Genomic DNA, 20,178 nt, shown 5'->3' with positions numbered 1-20,178 from the left:
ATCAAAGGAGCCAAGCAGAACTTGTTCTCTCCAAGGCACCTCAAAAAGTCTTGTGTCTCAACACAGTGGATATGTCTCTTATATTATACTCCTGTAAAGCACTCTTTGAAGGTCTCGAACCAAAACAAAACACAATAAAACACATTCAGATGGAAAATATTTTTTATTGATCAACTTCTTGTTCCAGGCCCTCACTCCCCACCCATTCCTGATCTCACATCATCAATTCCACATGATTTCAAGATATGCTATTAATCATTTTTTTGTTGACTTTATTCCCTTGTTTCACAACAGGAAATAAGAATGTTTGACAGGACTATTCAGTGAAACAAAGGCCAAATGTTTGATAATCAGTGTTTAATATTATTCTGAACAATTTAATATAATTACTCATATAATGGGAGAAAAATATTCCAATTCTTTCCATTGGACTATTTCCTTCTAGGCTGAATTTCCACAAGACAATTTTAAATAAGATGTCTTGGTACAAACCAAAGACATGTACCATCTCAGACAAATATGAAGGTTATCTCCAAGTCAAACACAAATACAAGCACAGAAAGCAGCTGTTAGATATATATAAACAATATAATCTGTCGTGGTGAGTTCATCAAAATGGCATCAGAAAACGAAGGAAATTACAAAGAAAAATAATGTAACTAAGCTGAGAAAACTTCCTCCATTCTTCATTTCTCAAAAACTTTTGCATATGGTTAAAAAATTAAGGTTACAAATAAGAAAATCTTGAATACTTGTTCTATAGGTACACAAAGTACTATGAAAGTACTCATTTATAGCATATTTTATATGAAATGCTACTTTAGATGGGAAGTGTAAACTTGATTCTCTAAGCGATCTAAGACATTCTTTGTTTTGAAATACTGGGAAATAAGGAATCATAATCTAGCTTCTTTTGGTCATCTTAAAATAGGCTCAACTTGTTAAATTCTTCATTCATGAGAATAATCTCACAGTAACTAGCAGAAACTGCTAACATGACAGATGACCAGTTAGATAAGACTTGCAAGTTGCTCCAAAATACAACTTGACGTTAAGAAGATACTGATGACCTTGAAAACATGTTGTTAAATTCAGTGCAAGGACTGCACACTCTTCATCCTAGGGGAAAAACAGAAAAGGAAAGAAGATTGTTTGGGGGGGTTTTCTCAAAAGTGTGAAAAAGTTCACTGCATTCATATTTAGTTGGATTAAATAACAAATCTAATCATTTTTCTACAGCTTGTGGACTTGACTGTCACATTTCAAACAGTGCTCAGATGAACAAATGAACAAAACCAAGCTACTTTATTCTTAATGCTATCTTCTGACAAGGGAATAGCCAAAGACTGGCTCAAAGCAAGGACAGTAGCCCCTTCTCAACCACACGATTTGCACAGATTTTGCAAGGCTGCATCTTTTCCCCATGTTTGTACAAGGGTTTTTCAGAGCATCTCTGCTCTCTCTGGATTTCAAGTTTGCTCCCACTCTTCTAGGTTGGCTCTGAAAGGATGTGCACGGGCTGCATTAATTACTGATTTGTCTATAGCTTAGGATAGGTGTTTTGCAAAGGGCTGTGGGAATGACAAGAGGCATTGGAACAGCTGAGCAGACATGTCTAATGAGTGAGAGCATGGAGGGAACAGATCTGCCTGAAAACATCAGTGAGAAAGCAGGGGACAGGTGCTAATAATGTTCATGATATGCTCAGCAAATCTGAGCTTGTTCCAGAACTCTTGAAGGTTGTCTTGTTAGTTTACAAACTTCTCACTTCCACTGGTTATTTGTCTCCCTTTATCCTCTCTTTCACAGCAAGGCATCTACCTCTAATGCCAAACTACACTGCAATCGAGAGAGAGAAAGAGGAGAGAGTCACAGGAGCAAGGAATGTTTTCAGTGGGGACAAGGAAAAGGGAGAGATAAGAACCTGATGTTCTTTCTAGCTAATACAAAGTTCACTCAGATATTGCTTCTGTTCCTATAGAGAGGCCAATGATATTGTTTCAAGATTAACAACTCTATCCACTCTCACAGATGTTTTAAACTATACATTGGATGGATACCTGTGTGTCATGGCCTTTGCTGGATTTCCATCACCATAAGACTGATTGTGAAAACCTGAAGAAACAAATTCAAATGTAGCTTACCCTTTTGTTTTCATTATGATTCATATATTTATTCTCACAGGAACTGATCTGGGTTATTGTTTCATTCAGAATAGATAAGGGTTGTGTTTTGGCTTTTTTTAATAGGTGAAATACTGTCTCAAAATGCTCTATTAAACAGAGTCCAGAAAAGTGGTCAAAGGAAACATAACATTTAAAAAGGACACAAAGTTTTGTCTCTACATCATTATTAAATGCAAAACAAACAAAAAAACTCATTATTTTCCCATTTTCATCCATTGCAGAGCAAATAAGAGTAAGTCATTCTAATTCCCAACGTACAGCTACATATATATAAAAATGCAATCCATGCAGAATAATGCATTCTACATGCCAGAAAGCTCTCCTTGAAGCTGGGAAGAGAGCACTCTTCACGATGGTTAGCTACACTGACCATTTTTTATAATAGATACTATTATCACTGCAATCTTTGTTTTCAATAACAAAATACATTTTAATAACAACATGCCTCTTTTGGACACACTGACACTGCTTAGTATCTCTAACAGTAATACTTAGCAATGTACATTTCTATTTTACAGAGATGTATGCAGTAAATATTTTCAGTATTTCACTATGACGTTATAAGATTATTTGTCATTTGCCTTGACATTTTGTATAACCCATATTGTCACAGATTATGGACAGATCTTAATTTTAATATTCTCTTCACCTTTATGTGAATGGTTTTTCTTAACATTTTAGGTCCAAATGCAACAGCATCCCAGTGTAACAATTATCACCCTCAGTGATGTCTTTAAGAAAATTTCATCTCTTGGTTTTAACAGGCTAGTGCTTAAGAAATAACTTTACTACAGAAAGTAAGCATTTTAAGAATACAAAGGTCCTTACTAGTAATGCTGTTACTGTTACATTAAAAATCTTACATCTGACAAGCAGATGATGACTTCTGATAAGTCTTTAAGAATGTAGTAATTACAGCAGTGAGACAGACTGACCTACTACAGTGACCCTACCCCTGACACTGACTTATACCATCTGCCTTAGAGAGAAGTTTTGGGAACCCTGGTCAGCTGATAGAGATAGATTTATCCACTGACTAATGTGGACCATGTTCTCCCAAAACCAAATTATGGTAGAATCCATGAACTATGAGGTTTATGTACAATAAACATAGTGATCACATATTACATTTCTGATATTCTTGGTAAGTGCAGTTTCTTATATACTTTTTCTGAATCTCCACAAACTGTTCATCAGGAAAAAAAACTTGTAATAAAAAGTTCAACATTTAAATCAAACACTGTGTCCAAAAAGTTTTTTAGTCAGTTTTCAGTATTCCACTACTTTCATTTACTATGCAGACCCAGTCTCTCCTACTATAAGGTGTAGGGGAATTCCCAGACTGCCATCTCTGGAGTCTTTTTACATGTTTTTGTCATACTCTTTGCATTTGTTAAATGGAAAATATGAATAATGAAAATGAGTTCAGACTACATGAACCACAACACTGATTATTTAATTGATTCACCTTGAGTGGGCTGGTTATGAGTTTTTCAGTGGAGAAGAAACTTGAACTAACATTATACAAATGTTTACACAGGGAACTACAGTTAGACTACAAAGTTAAGCCTGCTCCTTTTTAGTATCAGGCTTCCAAATCTGAAACTGTAGTTAACTGACAATTGCTTTTAGACAACGGAGAAAATCTGTCATAGGAATTACTGTGTTTACAATGAACTAGGAAGGGAGGTTGGCTGTTCGTGTGGGTTTGGGGAGAGGTGTTTTTGGCAATGCTCAGACTGAGCCTTCTCTCTGCTTGACTCCTTTCAGACTTTTTAGTTCTAAACTAGTCAATCCACTCCTGCGCTCCTCACTGTGAACCCCGCAGCCTTAGTTTGCTCTGAACTCACTAACTTCTACAATGCCTTACTTTCAGGGCTTGGAGATTTTGGAATATTCTGACTCCATAGGTGTATCTGAGTGTACCTCAAATCATAATAATATACTCAGGGTACTTCTGCAAGGAGGCAAGTGCTACTGTCCCATTTGCAGAGGTGGGGAACTCACAAGTAGGGCTGTGCTGCAATCACTGCAATGCCAGCACTGTGTGCCTACTTGCCAAAGAGTGTTTTTAACTAGTTACCTCATGTACTGACAGCAAGGTAAATATAGGTGTGGCACGTAGAACTTGGCATAGGATGGAAAATTCTCCCAGGAAGCAGAGACAGTAACCAGCCACACAAGTTGCCCTTGCAGTAGCTAATTAAAGATAGTTGAGGTGTATGAGTCCATTGTCTATAAAGCTGAGCATATCTAGCTCTCAGGCAGACATCTGCATTTAGTCAAGTGAATCCTACCTCAGTTTCCCAGTGAAAACACACTTCACTTGAGATATTCTCTTCTACAGAATCAAGACCTAATGCTTCTTGTGTTATCATGCATACTTACCACAGTAGGTATCACAGATTTGCAGTGGCACTGAATAATCTACATCTGTTCTCCAGCCCTTTTAAAAGAAAGAATTGAGGCTTTATTCCCCCTTCAGCAGAACTGTTACTAAGCACTTGTGCTGACAAAATGAGATTGCTTTATTAGTTTACTCAAGTGACTGCATTTTTAATCTGGTTTTAAATAAACACATATGGATATTGCTGGTCTAGTGTATATTAAGAGAGTTGCAATCATTTTTACGTCTGTAAATGAAAGAACTAATCTTTTTTTTTTTTTGAGGGGGGAGAACTGTATGCTGACAGATGTCTGATTTACAAAATAAATAATTTATGGAGGAAAATATCAGTCTTACTACCAAATTTGATTTCTCACTAGGGAAAGAAGAACAACATCTCTCATTACTCAGAAGGCTCTTGCCAGTCTCGCTTTCATCTTGCCTCTTTCTTCTTAGCAAAAGAAAGTGAAGCTGACAAGGGCCTTCCAGGGCAGCTGCTGGAACCTCGCAGCTCCAGCTGTCAGTCTCTTTTCTCTTGGTGTCTGCTGAGAACCAGAACTCCAGAGAGGAATAAACCTATCAGCTTCATGCTCATCTTCTATTAATGTTTTCTGACTAAAGTTCAGCTATAGAAATAGTGTGCAAAAATGTCAGAAATAATTTGCTCAGCTCTGCTTTCAGGAGTGCTAATTCTAGCACACTGTGCACTTGCTGTGCTGTTTGCTATATGCCTCACCTTTTCTAGTTAATGTCAATTTTTGAAAAATTCATCTATGGTTTACTTGGATCTTTTGGTAGCTTGGAATTTTTTATTACAAAGAAACGTATAAAGAGAGAATTAGCAATATCCTGATGATATCCCTTTATCTGCCACTGACAAAGGAGCAAGATCATGGAGAGCAACTTCTCTGTTAATGTCATCTCAATGAGAGGTGGTGGCAGCACATCAAGCTATAAATAATGCTCTTTGCCAACTCCATTTGCACAGTAATCAGATTTGGCTGGAAGGAGAAAGCAGAGAGAGTACCTGCTGGTTTTCTTTTCTTTTCTTTTTTAGATTTGTTTTTTTGTTTATTTTGTACAGAGTACCTGGAAAAATCAAGACACTTACCTGAATACAAATTGTTGACCCATACATTTCCTGTGGCATAGTTATTGATACAGGATCTCCCTAATGAAGAAAAAAAGAAATTGAAAAATACAATTTTCCATACCATGAAAATATATTGTGTCTCTCCAGCTATTTGCTTTGTTTGTCAATAATGCTACATGTTCTACTGTGACACAAAAATTAATGAAATATTATTTATTTTCAGACATAGCCCCAGATCTCAGTGACCATAAGCAGCTAGTGTAGTTTTGCCAAGCACAGTGTGGGAGCACAGGGAGAAAGCTAATGTTCCTACATTTCATGGAGCATCATAAGGTGGACACCCTCCCTGCCGTGGCTGCTCATGCCGTGTTCACTTCACACCATCTTCACTTCTTTTCTCTGGTGTACATGAGTTAAAGGAACGACCCTTTCTTTACAGTTCTTCTGTACTTCCCGTCCCATTGTATGCAGAGAACAAGTTGAGCCTTAGGGTAAAAGTGTCCTAAGTTAACTGGTCTGACACTTCATATTTGATTGATTATGGTTTGTCCTCAAAATAATGTTAGTTACTCCACCAATAGTTATGAATCCTACACTACTCTCTTCAGTGTGGCAAACTCCTAAATTAATTGGGGAGAAATTAGGTGAATATGTTCTTTTTTGAGTATGACTGAAAAAGGATTACTAGATAGAGAATGAACATTGGTTTCTGGGAACACAGAGATAGGTCTTGATGAAAACTTTGTATATACTGCTCATGGTGTTGAGATAGGAACAGTATGCAATTTATGTGGGGTCCCTTTCTGTCACAGTAGCAGAGGACATAACAGCTTTGTGCCAGAGGGAAGAAAACAGTATTTTTAAATCACAGAATCAAAGAATATGCTGAGCTGGAAGGGACATCAGTGCCCTTCATGAAACACACAATTCAATACCTAACTGTGATTTATTGGTGCTCCATCATTACCCCCTCACTTAGCAATTCACATAGGGAAGTATAAACTCCACAGATTTAATGTGAAATAAGACAGTTGAAGGAAAGTGCTGCTATGTGTTCCCTGAACATAGTGTTGACAACTCTTTTACTGTCCAGATCACCATCTCTACCAGTAATACATAATTTCCCAAGATACCTTTTCCCATTAGGACAGACTCTTGATATCACCACTGATACCCTCTCTGGTCTGTGTTGATTAGGATAGCTGATTTTTCCCAGGCCTTTCCCCATGATTATTCAGTTCTGGGATCTCCTAGAGGAGCAAGTTGTCATCTTCCACTTTAGCATGTCCTAAGCTTGAACAGCAAAGCTGAGTTGGAAAACTCTCTTTTAACAGCTGCTCTGTTACATTCAGCACTGGAGGTGCAATAAAGACCTAAACTGATTCATTAGAAAATAAATTCACCATTCAGTGTCCAACTCTTCGAGTCTAAGTCTTTATTCACAGATGCCTAGTTCTCAGCTAACCCCTGGTATGTGCACCCTGCTCACTAAAAGCATCAGAAGCACTTGAAAAAGGCACAGTTGCAGTGTGTCCCTGCATATAGTGGCAAAGAAATACCGCTGGAATATATCTTAAAGAGAGGACAGGTGTAGGAGCTATGGCATGCTTGTGTTTTCTAAAGCACATCCCCCTATAGTGGAGTGAAGTCAATGGGCACAGTCAGGAGGAACAATTGAAATCGCAACATCTGGATTTCTCAAATTTCTCAAAATCCATTATATGACATCTCATATACCTGGTCAGGGGAGCAGACAGCAGGAGTACACATTTAGGGGTGGACATAAGACTGCTGAGGAGCTGGCTGCTGAACCAGCAGGATGTCTTTCAGCATGGTAGCCCTAGTAGCTACTAGGATCTATCCTGCTAATATTCTCCTATTTGAAAAATAATGCTATGGCTGCCCTTCTGCTCTTTGACCTCACTTTCCAGATGTGTCTCTCAGTAGATCACAGGTCAGGCCAACAAGGTAACTGGCAGGCAGGGTTGAAGGCCAAGGACAAGCCACAGTGCTGCACTGAAAATGTGTGAGATATAGGTTTAGTTGCAAGAGAGGAATGAGGCTCTCATTTCATGACTGGCTGCTGCCTTAATCAGAAATCTTACCCTCCCATAATCTCTTCCCGCTCTGTCCCAGCTGTTGGAAGAACCAGTGTAGTCACACAGTCAGTTGGCTCAAAAAGATAATTTGGCTGAAAACTTAGCTTTTTTGTGTGTTCGGTTTGTTTTGGCAGCTGTGAGATTTGGAGTGGCTCAAGTTCATCATAGATTGATGCCTCAAGTCTTACATTTCATGATGTGACATTTGCCAGGTCAGCTGTATCAGTGACCCATACATGAAATACTAAACAGTAACATTTGCTATATGCAAAATACAAATACCACACTACAAAAATGACATTAAAAGAATATGAAGGTTCCACTTAATAGTCACATCCTTTGATGTGACTCATTTAACTCCAGGATCTTTATTTCTTGTTTCAGTGTGAGATGAGAATTAGAACTATATGCTTCTAAAATGTTCCAGTAATTGTTCCAATATGTACATGCATGGGTTTATTAATGCATTCAAGTTACAGAATGATAAATGGAATAATAAATGAATGCAGTTAGATATGTTTAGAAGTCTTACAATGTTTAAGAAATAATATATACAAACCACAGAGACTGAATGGTGCATCCCAAGAGATTCACATGAGGCCATCTGCGTCCTGTTACACACAAGCACTGAGAACTGTGCTTTGGTTTGGGATGTGAAGAAAACTTGTATTTGCTCTGCAACTGCAGCAGTTCTCATTTTCCAAGCTGATATTAGGGGAAAAGACTTGCTTTTAGATATACAAGGACCGTATATTATATTCTAAATTTTTACATCTATAATAAAAGCCTTTTGTATTAGTTAAGTGCTATCAAATGATATGCAGGTAATTAGTTTGATTCCCACAAGTTACTTTTTATACTGATAAACACTTGATCTACTGGGCATACTTAGAAGTAGCAAGCTTTCAAATCTCTGACTTAATTTACAACTTACAGTGTTATGAACACATCTCAACAGAGAAGGCTCACATCTAGTGACTGATTAAAATATTTTCCACAATATAATATTATGTAATTTTTAAAATATATGTTTACCTGGAAATTCTCCATGAGCAAATGGACATTTAATCCAAGTTCCTTTTTTGGTTGTAAACTGAAAGCAGAGAAATGTGTTAGAAAAACCAAATTTTCCATTTCAATCTGTGGCAAAATATTCAACTAATGATGATCAGGGCATTCCAGAAAGTTGCAGAAGATTAATTCACAACATTCCTGCCCTATGATATCTTCTAACCCTTGACTTAAACTAGGTCCCCTAATTCTTCAGGTATTGATAGACACATATATTTTACAGAAACTTCTGGTTCCACCAACTTAAAAGTAATCTAAAAGCAAACAATAATATGCCTGTATTAACCTTATGTGGCATTTTTTTCTCAACTAGAATAGTAAAAGATACTCCAGTAAATGTACTGATAATTTTGTGTTGATAATTTTATTTTCAAATATTTAATATGGAAAACTTTATACATTAATTTGAGTGCATTCTTCAGAATTTGCACTGACCAAGAACATTTTTTTCCTGCTTTTCTTAAGCAGAAAAAACAGAGGGCACAATCTGACCTGTGTCCTATCTAACCTTGCTGCTGCACTTCCAAACAATCACCTTCTAATCTAATCTTTCACATTTCCTTCATTCTTAGTTGCCATTCATGAGAGCTAAAAAACAAAATATTGATCCTAAAGGACATCAACAGTTTGGGGTTTTTTTCAGAGCTGACAGAAAGAAGGCAGTTAATATATGTTTTACAAATAAATCCCTTTACCTTCATGCAAAGTCTCGGGTGAGTGTCCACACGAGAATATTTAACCTGCTTGAAGACAGAGCACTCCGCATTAGCTAGTTTCATTAACTAGTTTCACAAAAGCCATTATTCAAAATTTTCATGGTTTGATTACTGTGAAAGGAACTGGTTTGTTTACTTTATAAACATCCCAGGAAATTAATCACATAAAATAGTTAGAAACAACCATTACTACGGATTAGTGAATCATTTCCTTTTTATCTGTAACATGTACCATTTTTTACAATCAGCCTGACCCATTAGAGCTCAATTAATTGATTCCATGGGGGCTCCTGTGCAAAATTCTTATTACACAGTCATTTTATTTCAGTCCCTTATTTGCCACTCATCAACAACTCAGCAGAACATTTAAACATACACTCAAAAATGTTCCACCATCAGTTCAGAAATCTTTCCATTTTCCATATCCTTATTCCAGAACAGTTAAATGAATTTAGATATCCACTTAAGCCATCCACAAAATGTTGTTTTCGTGATTAACAACTCTTTATCCACCAAGGGCTTCACCATAAAAAGCCTTGTCTCATTTAAACAATAACTACATATATAAGTGATTCTCCTTAAAGAAACACTGTTGCTTAAGTGACTGAGCACAACACACAGCATCATGGCCAAATGCTTCTTTCCTCTAACTTTTTTTGAGAACATAATATATGTCCTGAGGCACATCTATAACAGGGTCACAGAAGATAGTTCTGTAGGAGTCTACTCAGACCTGGAGACAGCATAGTCATCAACAGAGAAAGGCCCACCCTCATTAGAGAGAGGAGTGATGTAGCTTTGGGGCCTAAGTCAGTACATGTGCACAGTATTAGAGTGTGTGGCCGTGTGTGGATTGACTGGGGGAGCTGGCCCTAGCTGAGGAGTCTGCAACAGTCTCCAGGACACTACAGAGATTGTTTTCAGGGCTACAGTACAATAAATGGACCAAATTCAATATCAAACTTTTTAGAATTAATTTTAAAATAGGGGAATTCATTCTGTATGTGAATGTTGATGATCCTTGTGGGTCCCTCACAACTCAGGATAATCTACTATTCTATGATTAATATTAATATTCATCCATTAAATTCAATGAGTAAATACAGAAAAACACTCATTCTCTGTAATAAACTAACCTTGGATTCTGATCTGGGTTACAGATATAACCATTACCAGCCAAACCTCATTGTTTTTGCTTTTTTTCTCTTTCTGTCCTGCAAGCAATGAGTTGTGCTTGCTGTCAGCAGATGACTAATCCCCCAGGGATCACTCAGATGTGTAAAATTCAATTAATTTGTTTTTTCAAGATCAAAGCTTTGTTGAAACTCATAAAATCGTGAATCTGAACAATCACTGAACACTTGGCCAGGAGTTCCTAATTAAAAAAGCATTCAACAGTCTTGAGCCAGCCCCAGCCCCCTTCCCAGTTACGTCATCATAGTAATAATAATCCAAAAGTTTCAAAAATTAAGAACTTGTATTTGATTTTATTTGCCTTTTCAGTTGTTACTTCAAGTTTACTGCCTTCTCTCCACAATCAGGAAAGCTTGAAAGCTACTTTTCAAGATGAAAGCCAGAATTCTAATGAACGTCATAAACGCAGAACATTCAGCATCATGAGACTTCAGACTGAAGTATTAAGCCATTCAAGACACATGCATTTGAAAACCCTTTTCAACTTGAGAGAAGAAGTGCTGGAAGAACTAAGGGACTTAATATTTCAGCACCCACAATTTCCAGACATTTGACCAGCTTTAGGAAGGCACTTAAAAGACACCTTAGGTACAAAATAGTTGTGCCCTACCAAAGTGTCCAGAAAGATTTAAAAGAGATTTAGCTTCATCTAATTTACATTTTAGGTGTCTAAATATTCAAATCTAGTTTAATCACAATAGACTTTGTGGTAGTAAAAAGAAAGAGGTACCTTCAGAGAAAAATCTCTCCGTCCTATTATGCCTATCTACAGATGAGAAGAGTTGTTCTCCCAATGTGTTTGTCTCCCTTAAACAGAATCTGACATGAATAGTGTAGACTTGAACACCTATCTTTTAGAGTGCAAAGTCAGTATAGATGAATTATGTCTCTACAATAAATGAAAAGGAGATCCTATTTACCCCAAAGAATTTAGCAAACATTACTAGCTGCCCAGTCATCTCCACTTTTATTTCTTAATAGTGAGTCAGTGACCATTTTGAATAAATCATGTGATTAGCATACAAGAACAGACTGTGACTATGAATAAAGTATCAGAGAAGAAGAGAGGAATTTGCAACTGTTCTTACTCCAAAGTCTATCTCTTCACATTATGCCTTTGGTGATGGCATTCAATCTCACAGTTTGAATTAGTCTGCATAGCTCTTACTTTCTCGGTAGAATTTTTGGAAGAGTTTTCTATATCTTCACAGTCGTGGTTCAACTTTGTGAATCTGCATAGGTTAACCATGACAAGCACAGGACAGGCTGGCTCCCAAGCTAGGGTTTGTGTCGATGGGTTATAAACAATATTATCCCATAGCGTCTTCGTATCTGTGCACAAAGAGGGGAACGTTATTCAAGATGTATAGACATGAATCAAAACTGTTTGTAAGTCTGATACCTCTACATGTGCTTTAAACCAAAAGGTTGGACTTAACACAATAAAACACTTTCTCAGGTTGTGCTTTTTTCTATTTATCTGGTAAAACTTTCACTTTCATACGTATGTAATATGACTACTTTCAGCTGTCATCTCAGACCAAATTCTGAGACTGCTGGAACATTTTGTGTGAATAATTTCCCATTAAGCATGGGAACTCCCACATGCAGTTAACTGTCTTTTTCACCTCCCTGCTCTATCCTTTAATTTAGGTGTCAGACACCTTCTTCAAATGTCTCCTTGAAGCCTCTTCTCATATCAGCATTTCACAGCTGACCCCAGTGGCTTTTCTTTCTTCTGGCCAGTTTGTGAATGACTTAGAAAATGTGGAAAATTACTAGAAAGTTACTTGGTGTTTACATTGGCATAAACTTGGTGAACTGTTTGGTCTCAAAGTACGTTATTTAGTCTAACCACAGCAAAATAAACCAATATGATGATTTCCTTGAAGTTTTGCAATATATGATTTTCACTTTAGATTAATTTTAAATTGTGGCATACTACTGGAGCTGTTGAAAATTACTTCTGTAAAGACTAATCACACAGTACTTGCCATTTGCAAAGGGGCAAAGTTGTATCCTCCTTGCATCTGGAATAGCCAGCCAACCCTAAAATCCAAAAAGTGGCCATTAGTTAGAGATTCTCAGACACATTTTTAACATTTGAGGCAGAATGTGACAGAAAACCTTTCCACCAAAGACAAGGATGCTATGTTTGTTAGGAAGCTTTGAAAGTAGTTTCTTAAAGAAATTTTGCACTAAATTTTTATGTTATTGTTCATCATTGAACTAAGGTGATCCCTTCTAACACTATATTCCTACTATTTCTGTGCCTATATTTAGCCCAGTTTCATTTAGAAAGTCTTCCAGTTTGATTTTCATTAAGTTTCTTTCAGTTTCATTACTTTCTAGGGGTATCAAAAGACATTCAATAATAATAATATTATATCTTCTGGCTTTTGTAATGATAAAGAATACATCCTTAAAATCTGAGGAGTAACACTTAACCCAATCTGCAGGTATATGTTCATGGTTGCTACTATACCCTAATTATTTCAATTCATGTGCAGATGTTTCTGTTACTTACAGTTCTCATCTGTTTGCTCAGCAATCCTATTGTGGAATTCTCTGTATATACACTGAGAGGAATGATACCTTTCTAGTGACCTCATATCTTCAGAGTGGAATGAAAAAAATCCCTAGTCTTGGAAGAGACTTTGTGGTTCAGCTCATATATTTAGGTATGTGATTTTAGGTCCCTACAATGTACATATCTGAGTGTGACTAAAGTTCACAAACTACTATTACAGTAAATATAAAAATCTATCCAATGCAGACAGTGGAATCTACAGTGCAGTTCAGCACATCCCAAAAGAGTCACCTATATTTGGTCAGTTAAGCACCTGACTGCACTAACTAGATCTCCACTGACTTTAAGAATTTAGATACCTAATTTGAGTGCTGATACCTGTCTTTGAACATCTACATTTAGATATCTTAATCCACAAGGTAAATCCTACCCCAAAATTCACTGAGGAACTAGGTTCACATAGTATCTTTCTATCTTATCAAGATCATTTTAAACTGGTTTGTTAATTTTATTCCTTTGTATATAGAATATTCAAAATTGTCACTTCTCAGGTTATCAGAAAAAAAATCTGTAACTGTTCTGAATATATTCACATAATGAAGTTTATCTCCCTTCATCCTTGGAGCAAGAATGGCTTTAGCTTAAAAATTCTTATTTTTCCTTGTAAGCAACATTTACTAGGCTAATGGAAACATGTTCTTTGAATCTCCTTTGTAAGACAGTCTCTTCAGTCCCCAACCATTCCAGATTTTTTATGTACATCTTCCATTTGAATTAATCTCTTTTGGATATGGATACAAGAATTGCTTACAGTATTTCAAAGAAGACCTTGCCCATGGTTTCCTGTTAGCTAAGAATAATCTAATTCACTAGACTTTTGTTCATGTTTACATCATGGGAGTATGTTAGTTTAATCATCCTGTGATGAACCATCACACCCACATCATTTTTCCTCCACTGTTATTTCTAAATGAGGACTCACATTTTACAGTTAGAATTCTTTTTTATTAGAGCAGTGCATGAACTTGGACTTCATACTTGACACTTCATTGTCCTTTGGTTATGTCACATATGAAGATTCCACAATTACCCTGACCCTGTGGTCCATTTTGACTACACCTCCAAAGTGTAACCTCATTACATGTTCCCACCCAATTGTGCCCATATCATTGATGAAAACATTTATATTAGAATGGCTATAAGTGTGATCCTTAAATAATCTCCCTACCAGCACAGTCACATTCAAGAGGAGTTGTTGAGTTAGCCCTGCGGCCAGGTATTATCTACCAAACTTATCTTGTTCTCGCTCTCAGCTTCCTCAGTTTCTCTTTTAGTTTCTTATGCAATACTGTATCAAATGATATGCTGATATTCAGTCAGATTAAATTTTCTTTTTTTCATTACTTATAAAAAATCAGTCAAAATAGTCTTACACAACACATTCCATAAATTAATGTAAATTGTATCCCATTTTTTTTCTGATCACCATTTTAATTAGCATTTCCTAAAAAATCACTTCTACATTTTCAAAATCATAAGCTGAAACAAGCCTGTCAAAAACTTGGGTTGAGAGACTTTTCCTCATTTCTTAGCACAAATACCTGATAAAATTTCTTTAATCAGAAATGCAAGTATGTACCAAGTTCCAGACTGTATTACCTCAATACAAAGACACGGGAGTAGCTGAGAATATTTCAGAGAAACTGATTTAAAAGATTCCTTTCCTTTTATCTGAAATGAAAAAGATGGTCATTAATCCAGGACTGTAAATTACGTTTAATAAAGTTAAATGATATAGATGTAGAAGGCCATTTCCTATAACTATGACCTTAATGAGCATTGCCACCTACAAGTCACCCTCTCAACAGTTCAACAAACTGCTATGAGCTTTAACTCACCACAGCAAATGCCCCTGCATCTTCACAGGTAAACCATTTGTAGCACAGGCGAACATAATAATCTTGTTCTCGGGGAAAGTTGGATACATTCACTGTTATAAGTTTCCTTGCCCTGTCTACATTATAATCAAACTTTCCAGCTGAAAAATAAAATTCAAGCATGAAATTATCACATCTGTTTCTTTATTAATTTATTGTTTCTATTTTTTATTTATTTATAAAAGGTACAAAATGTATTTCATAACTTCATGGAGATGAAATTCAACATCTATAAATTCTTACCTAGGATGTTTGAAATTATTATTTTTATATCCTGATATTCCTCAAGTTATTCTTATTTTATGAGATACAATAATTTTCCTTCAATATTACTTAGTTTTAAAATAGCACTTGCAATACTGACAGGCCAAGACACCTACGTATTTTACTTCAAATTTAATAATTGTAATCTTACAAATACATGAAATATACACACTAATACTACTATAAAAGCTGACTAACCAAAGATTGTAATTTCATTACATAGAAAATATGTGCAACTGTGTTAGACAAATGCAGTATGTGGGGGGATATTTTATTTTTTTATTATATTCATGGGTATGCCAAAATCAGGATAGCAGTTTGGCAAATTAATTTCAATCTATTTATGAGATATTTCTATAGACAAAACATAAAACCAGCAATCCAAAGTACACAGAAAGGACACAAATCTATTTCCAAAAGTTTAAGTAGTAAATAGGTTGTAAATATCTTTATCTGCTACCTAGCATTTCCAAGTCAACACAGAGAAAATAATTTTCCAGGACAGGACCTATCAACTACATGGTAATTAGAAGTAGTGATAGTTGGAAATACATTTTTCGCCTGCTTATTCATGTATGAAAAAATATCATGGTGTGGGTCATCAGAAATATCTCACAGCTCTACGTTGTATAGAATCAGCTCACCCAAACAAGCTGGAATATATTTTCCCACATCACTGTTTCTGCAATCTGCAAAATAAAAGCCAGAATTTTATTAAGTGCTGCTTAATTCATATAACTCTGTAAATAAACTCTCAAATTATCCAACAGCTTCTCATTAGGAAACTTATCTCTTATCCCCCTTTTTAAAGGCAGATTTACATCTGCTTCTAGATAAACAGCAAAAAAGAAAAGTACTCTTCCCACACACAGAGATTGTATCACAATATGCCTTAAGGAACTATCTCCCCAGTGTGGAGTTTCTACTGGAATGTTTAAGGCATCAGTCTAAGATATAACACTGCACCTCTTCACCTAGTACCTTACAACTGTGCATTTTTGCCATTCTGATTCCAAGCTTAGAAAGAAACACCTTATCTAGCTCGCAGGGAACTTACCAGAATTAGAATCCAGGCAACGCTTTCAGAACTAACATCTGATATTTGTATCTCCAAAACTTAACTCTATTTAAGAACACTGAATCAACTTTTGTTGTATTGCCTACTGTTTTCACTTCTCCTTGCATAACTCAGTATTAGAGCAAGTCCTTTGCTCCCCACAAAATGCTTTTTCACAGAGAAATATTTCCTATTTTCATTTGTTGACTCACCATTGTAAAATGTCTTAAAACTGGGCTGTATAAAACTTTATTTTCCCTCCTCTTTATTCACAAAGTACATATATGCTTCAATAGTGAACCAGGATTTATCAAGAAAATGAAAGGCTTTTCAAGCACAAAAAGGCTTTACTTCAATGAAAGTGTGAAACTGTATGTAAGGGATGACATTTTACCAAGGGGCAAGGGCAAGAGTCCCCCCACTCATGTGCTCTGGAGACGAGAAGGCAGGACAAACTCAGGCACTGGATCAAACAAGGGTTCTCATGTCATTTTTTGCACTTACCTCCACTGGCCACACTGTATCTTGGTTGGACCACAGTGCTGAATATATTTTTGTATGCACATGGCATAATTTGTAAAAAATTTGTAGGCACTTTACCCCAAAAACATGGAAATTTGCTACCTTATTTCCAGTAATGTGTCAACGGGCAATAGAACAACTAGTTAATGAAAGTAAAAGTCAATTTCTATAGGCTTTCCTATTAAGCTTTCCTTGTCCTCTGAAACCACCCAAGGTCTAACCATGCAGAGAAGCGGAGGCTCCACCTTAGGATAGAGAGCACACAGGGCCGAACCCAAGGGCAGAGAAAGAGCGTGTGTCCATCACAAGGAGGCCAGCTGAGACAAATGCGTAGCGTTGTTCAGTTTTCCATATACTTTTAGATATAAACTCTGTGTTTCATAGCAAGTTGAGACCTTTCCTTGCACACAAAAAGAAAATCACTGAAATGTAGACTAAGACTGGTCCTGGCATACATGTTCTACCATCAGTTATGTCGGTGTATCCCAGAACTGTGGTTTGGACTTCCTTTTGCCTTTGTGTTTTTTGGTTCGTTTCGGTTTTTTCTTTGACAAGATGTTTCTTGAAAAACATCTGGTTTAAGATGTTTTCCTACCTTCAACATAGTATTCCTGACTCAGCTTGACTTCACAGTAATTTGGTACAGTTTTCATGGTCACATAGATGTGTTGTGCTACATTGACTTCAACACAATTGAATTGTACCTGTACCTGTTTAAAACATTTATAAAATCAAGTTCATGATGACTTCCAGATACATAAAAAACATTGGTTAACAAGAGTTAAGCAAGCAATATTCTTTCTTCAGATTATTCATATTTACAAGCAACATTAAGCAGTCTCAGATATTGTAGCATTAAGAATGCAAAAGAAGCAGATACAGTTCAACAAAAGGATTTCAGAGTATCATCATTTCTAATCCAAGATGTTGCTATCTTCTTCACTTTTAGAAATCAAAATATCTACAAGATATCAAATAATACTAAAAGCATAGAAATACAGGTATTTAATGCTAACTGAACTTCAAAAGCAAAAAAATCTTTCATACTACCAAAAGCCCCAGCCTAGGCATTTTACAAGCACAAACACTTGTAGAATGGGGGAAAAATGTCTGTTTAAATATTTAATGACAACTTCAGCAAATTTATTCACTCCAATAACAGTTTGTGAGACAGAAAGTAATTTAGATTTTCATGTTGGATATACTCTAAAATTAGGCTTTGCATAGCCAGCTTCCTTTGCCAAAACGAAGAAGTACAAAAATGGTATGGAATTTAATTTATAGGATAAAAAAGGTCATTTTATTTTGGAGTTTCATTTGGCAATGCTGAAGTACACAGTTCATTGCATTTTTCCACAAAGTCAATAAGAGAAGAAAATAAGAGAGATACAATGTATACTTCTTTCCAAAGGCCTGTAAACATTTAAATTAAAAACAACCCCTTAAAAAAAAGTCATCTACCTTCTTTCCATTAAGCATCTTGCTTTTTTTCCTAGTGAATCTCACACTTGTGCACTGAGACTGTTGTGTGTCCAGTGAAAGAGAACATATTTCCAGTCCACGGATATTTTCTGAAATGAGTTAGGAACAGATTTCAAAAATATAATTTAAGCATCTCTAAGAAATACAAAAAAATAAATTAAAATATACCATATCGTAAGCTTTCCTTTGAAGTGAAAGGCACACATTTTTTATATCTGTTAAAACAGGGACATTATAGATAACACACACATGAGGGTAGGAGCAGTGATTTGACACTGGTTGCTTTAAATTAAAGCTTTAATTATGCAAATTTTAAAAATGAACCCATTAGCTCTGAGTGAAGCAACCAGGAAATATCTAAACAGTAACACAAGCATATGAATGGCAGGGTGTTAGGAAAAATAGACTATGCACAAAAAGTTTGTGTGCTTTCATTTTATTTTGGTGCAGAACTGTAACTTCAGATGTATAACCTGTTTCTCCGTCTGTTGGGGCAGTAACCCATGTCTGAGTTACCAAAGCAGACCAAATTAGTGTGTGTATGCATTCAGAGCAAGAAAGAAAAGGGCATCAGTATGCTTGGGGCACTAGTAGAGGACAAGTTATGTGTATTATATTGGAAGTTAAAATTCATTTGTCACGGCTCAATAGGAAAGCTGATTCCTACCATCCAGACTCAGAGTTCCTTTAATGTTTAAATAAAGAGAGCATGGGCTTCCTTGGACACATTTCATCACTGTTGATATCTTCATGCTTCTCAGTACCATAGAAGATAAAGATGCAGGAGCATCACGGCAGAAGCTGTTAAAAATGCCACCTGCAAATGCAAGCATAAGAACAGAGAAACCTCATTGCACACAGGATATCTGGGTGAGACAAAGAACCACAGGTGGAGCTCCAGCTCTCCTGGAATCAGTAGGGGAGCCACCACTTTGCAAAAGCCAATACTTTACCTAAGACTTTCACATGGCTAACTTAGCTAGTTGGCTTCACTAGCAATGCAGGGGGTTGGAAAGAACTACAGTACAGATGAGGTTTGATAATAAATTTCTGGGCTTAAGGAAGTGTTAACCCACAAGAGGCAGCAATCAGACTTCTAACAGTTAAGTTAAGCAGAACACATCTAGACTAATACTGCTTTTAAATAATCAGATCTGCTGGATCATGGCTAAACTAATAGTTTATTTAAACTTTTTTCAAAACCATTACCTGTATATTGCGAGCACTCTCATATCTTTTAGGGTTTAATTTTAGGATTTTCTGATGGTCCCAATTGCTGTTAAAATATCACTTTCACGCAAGAGGGCACCATTGCATTCCTAGTCATGGAAAAATCCCTTACACCTACAGGATTTCCTTCTGCTTTAGACTAAAACAGCAAGAGCAGAATTAATATTATCCAGGACTTCTTCAAGGGACAGAACATAGTAATCAGTAGGCACAAAACACAGCTATGTCTCATCTTATTTCCCTATGGAAATTTAGTCATTCCAAAGCCTTAGAACATCAGTTTGCAGAGCCACCACCTTTTTCTGTGTAAAAGAAAAAGGCCCCAAGAAGAACACTGCACAGCAGCCAGATGTGAATACTATATTCCATGTTCCAAGAATAGGCCGTGTAATAATCCTGAAGGTATCTCAG

General features: G+C 36.3%; 1 protein-coding gene across 1 annotated transcript in view; it reads right to left on the bottom strand.

Annotated features, from left to right (window-relative positions):
* Positions 1-569: 569 nt before the first annotated feature.
* IL17REL (interleukin 17 receptor E like) overlaps positions 570-20,178 on the bottom strand; it is a 39,455-nt gene continuing 19,846 nt past the window's right edge. Inside the window, exons 3-17 of the mRNA XM_064656216.1 lie at positions 19,205-19,354; positions 18,517-18,626; positions 17,651-17,765; positions 16,121-16,165; positions 15,174-15,313; positions 14,935-15,006; positions 12,740-12,794; positions 11,914-12,077; positions 9,531-9,578; positions 8,800-8,857; positions 8,324-8,469; positions 5,684-5,743; positions 4,575-4,632; positions 2,061-2,115; positions 570-1,119 (exon numbers count right to left, since the gene is read on the bottom strand). Coding sequence (XP_064512286.1) covers positions 1,092-1,119; positions 2,061-2,115; positions 4,575-4,632; positions 5,684-5,743; positions 8,324-8,469; positions 8,800-8,857; positions 9,531-9,578; positions 11,914-12,077; positions 12,740-12,794; positions 14,935-15,006; positions 15,174-15,313; positions 16,121-16,165; positions 17,651-17,765; positions 18,517-18,626; positions 19,205-19,354 — 1,304 coding nt within the window. The 3' untranslated portion in view covers positions 570-1,091. The remainder of the gene's footprint in view (positions 1,120-2,060; positions 2,116-4,574; positions 4,633-5,683; positions 5,744-8,323; positions 8,470-8,799; positions 8,858-9,530; positions 9,579-11,913; positions 12,078-12,739; positions 12,795-14,934; positions 15,007-15,173; positions 15,314-16,120; positions 16,166-17,650; positions 17,766-18,516; positions 18,627-19,204; positions 19,355-20,178) is intronic.

This window comes from Pseudopipra pipra, chromosome 5 (assembly GCF_036250125.1).
Source record: "Pseudopipra pipra isolate bDixPip1 chromosome 5, bDixPip1.hap1, whole genome shotgun sequence".
NCBI classification, from domain to species: Eukaryota; Metazoa; Chordata; class Aves; order Passeriformes; family Pipridae; genus Pseudopipra; species Pseudopipra pipra.
The sequence above is the reverse complement of the archived record's forward strand: the minus strand, read 5'-3'. Positions and strand labels throughout refer to the sequence as shown.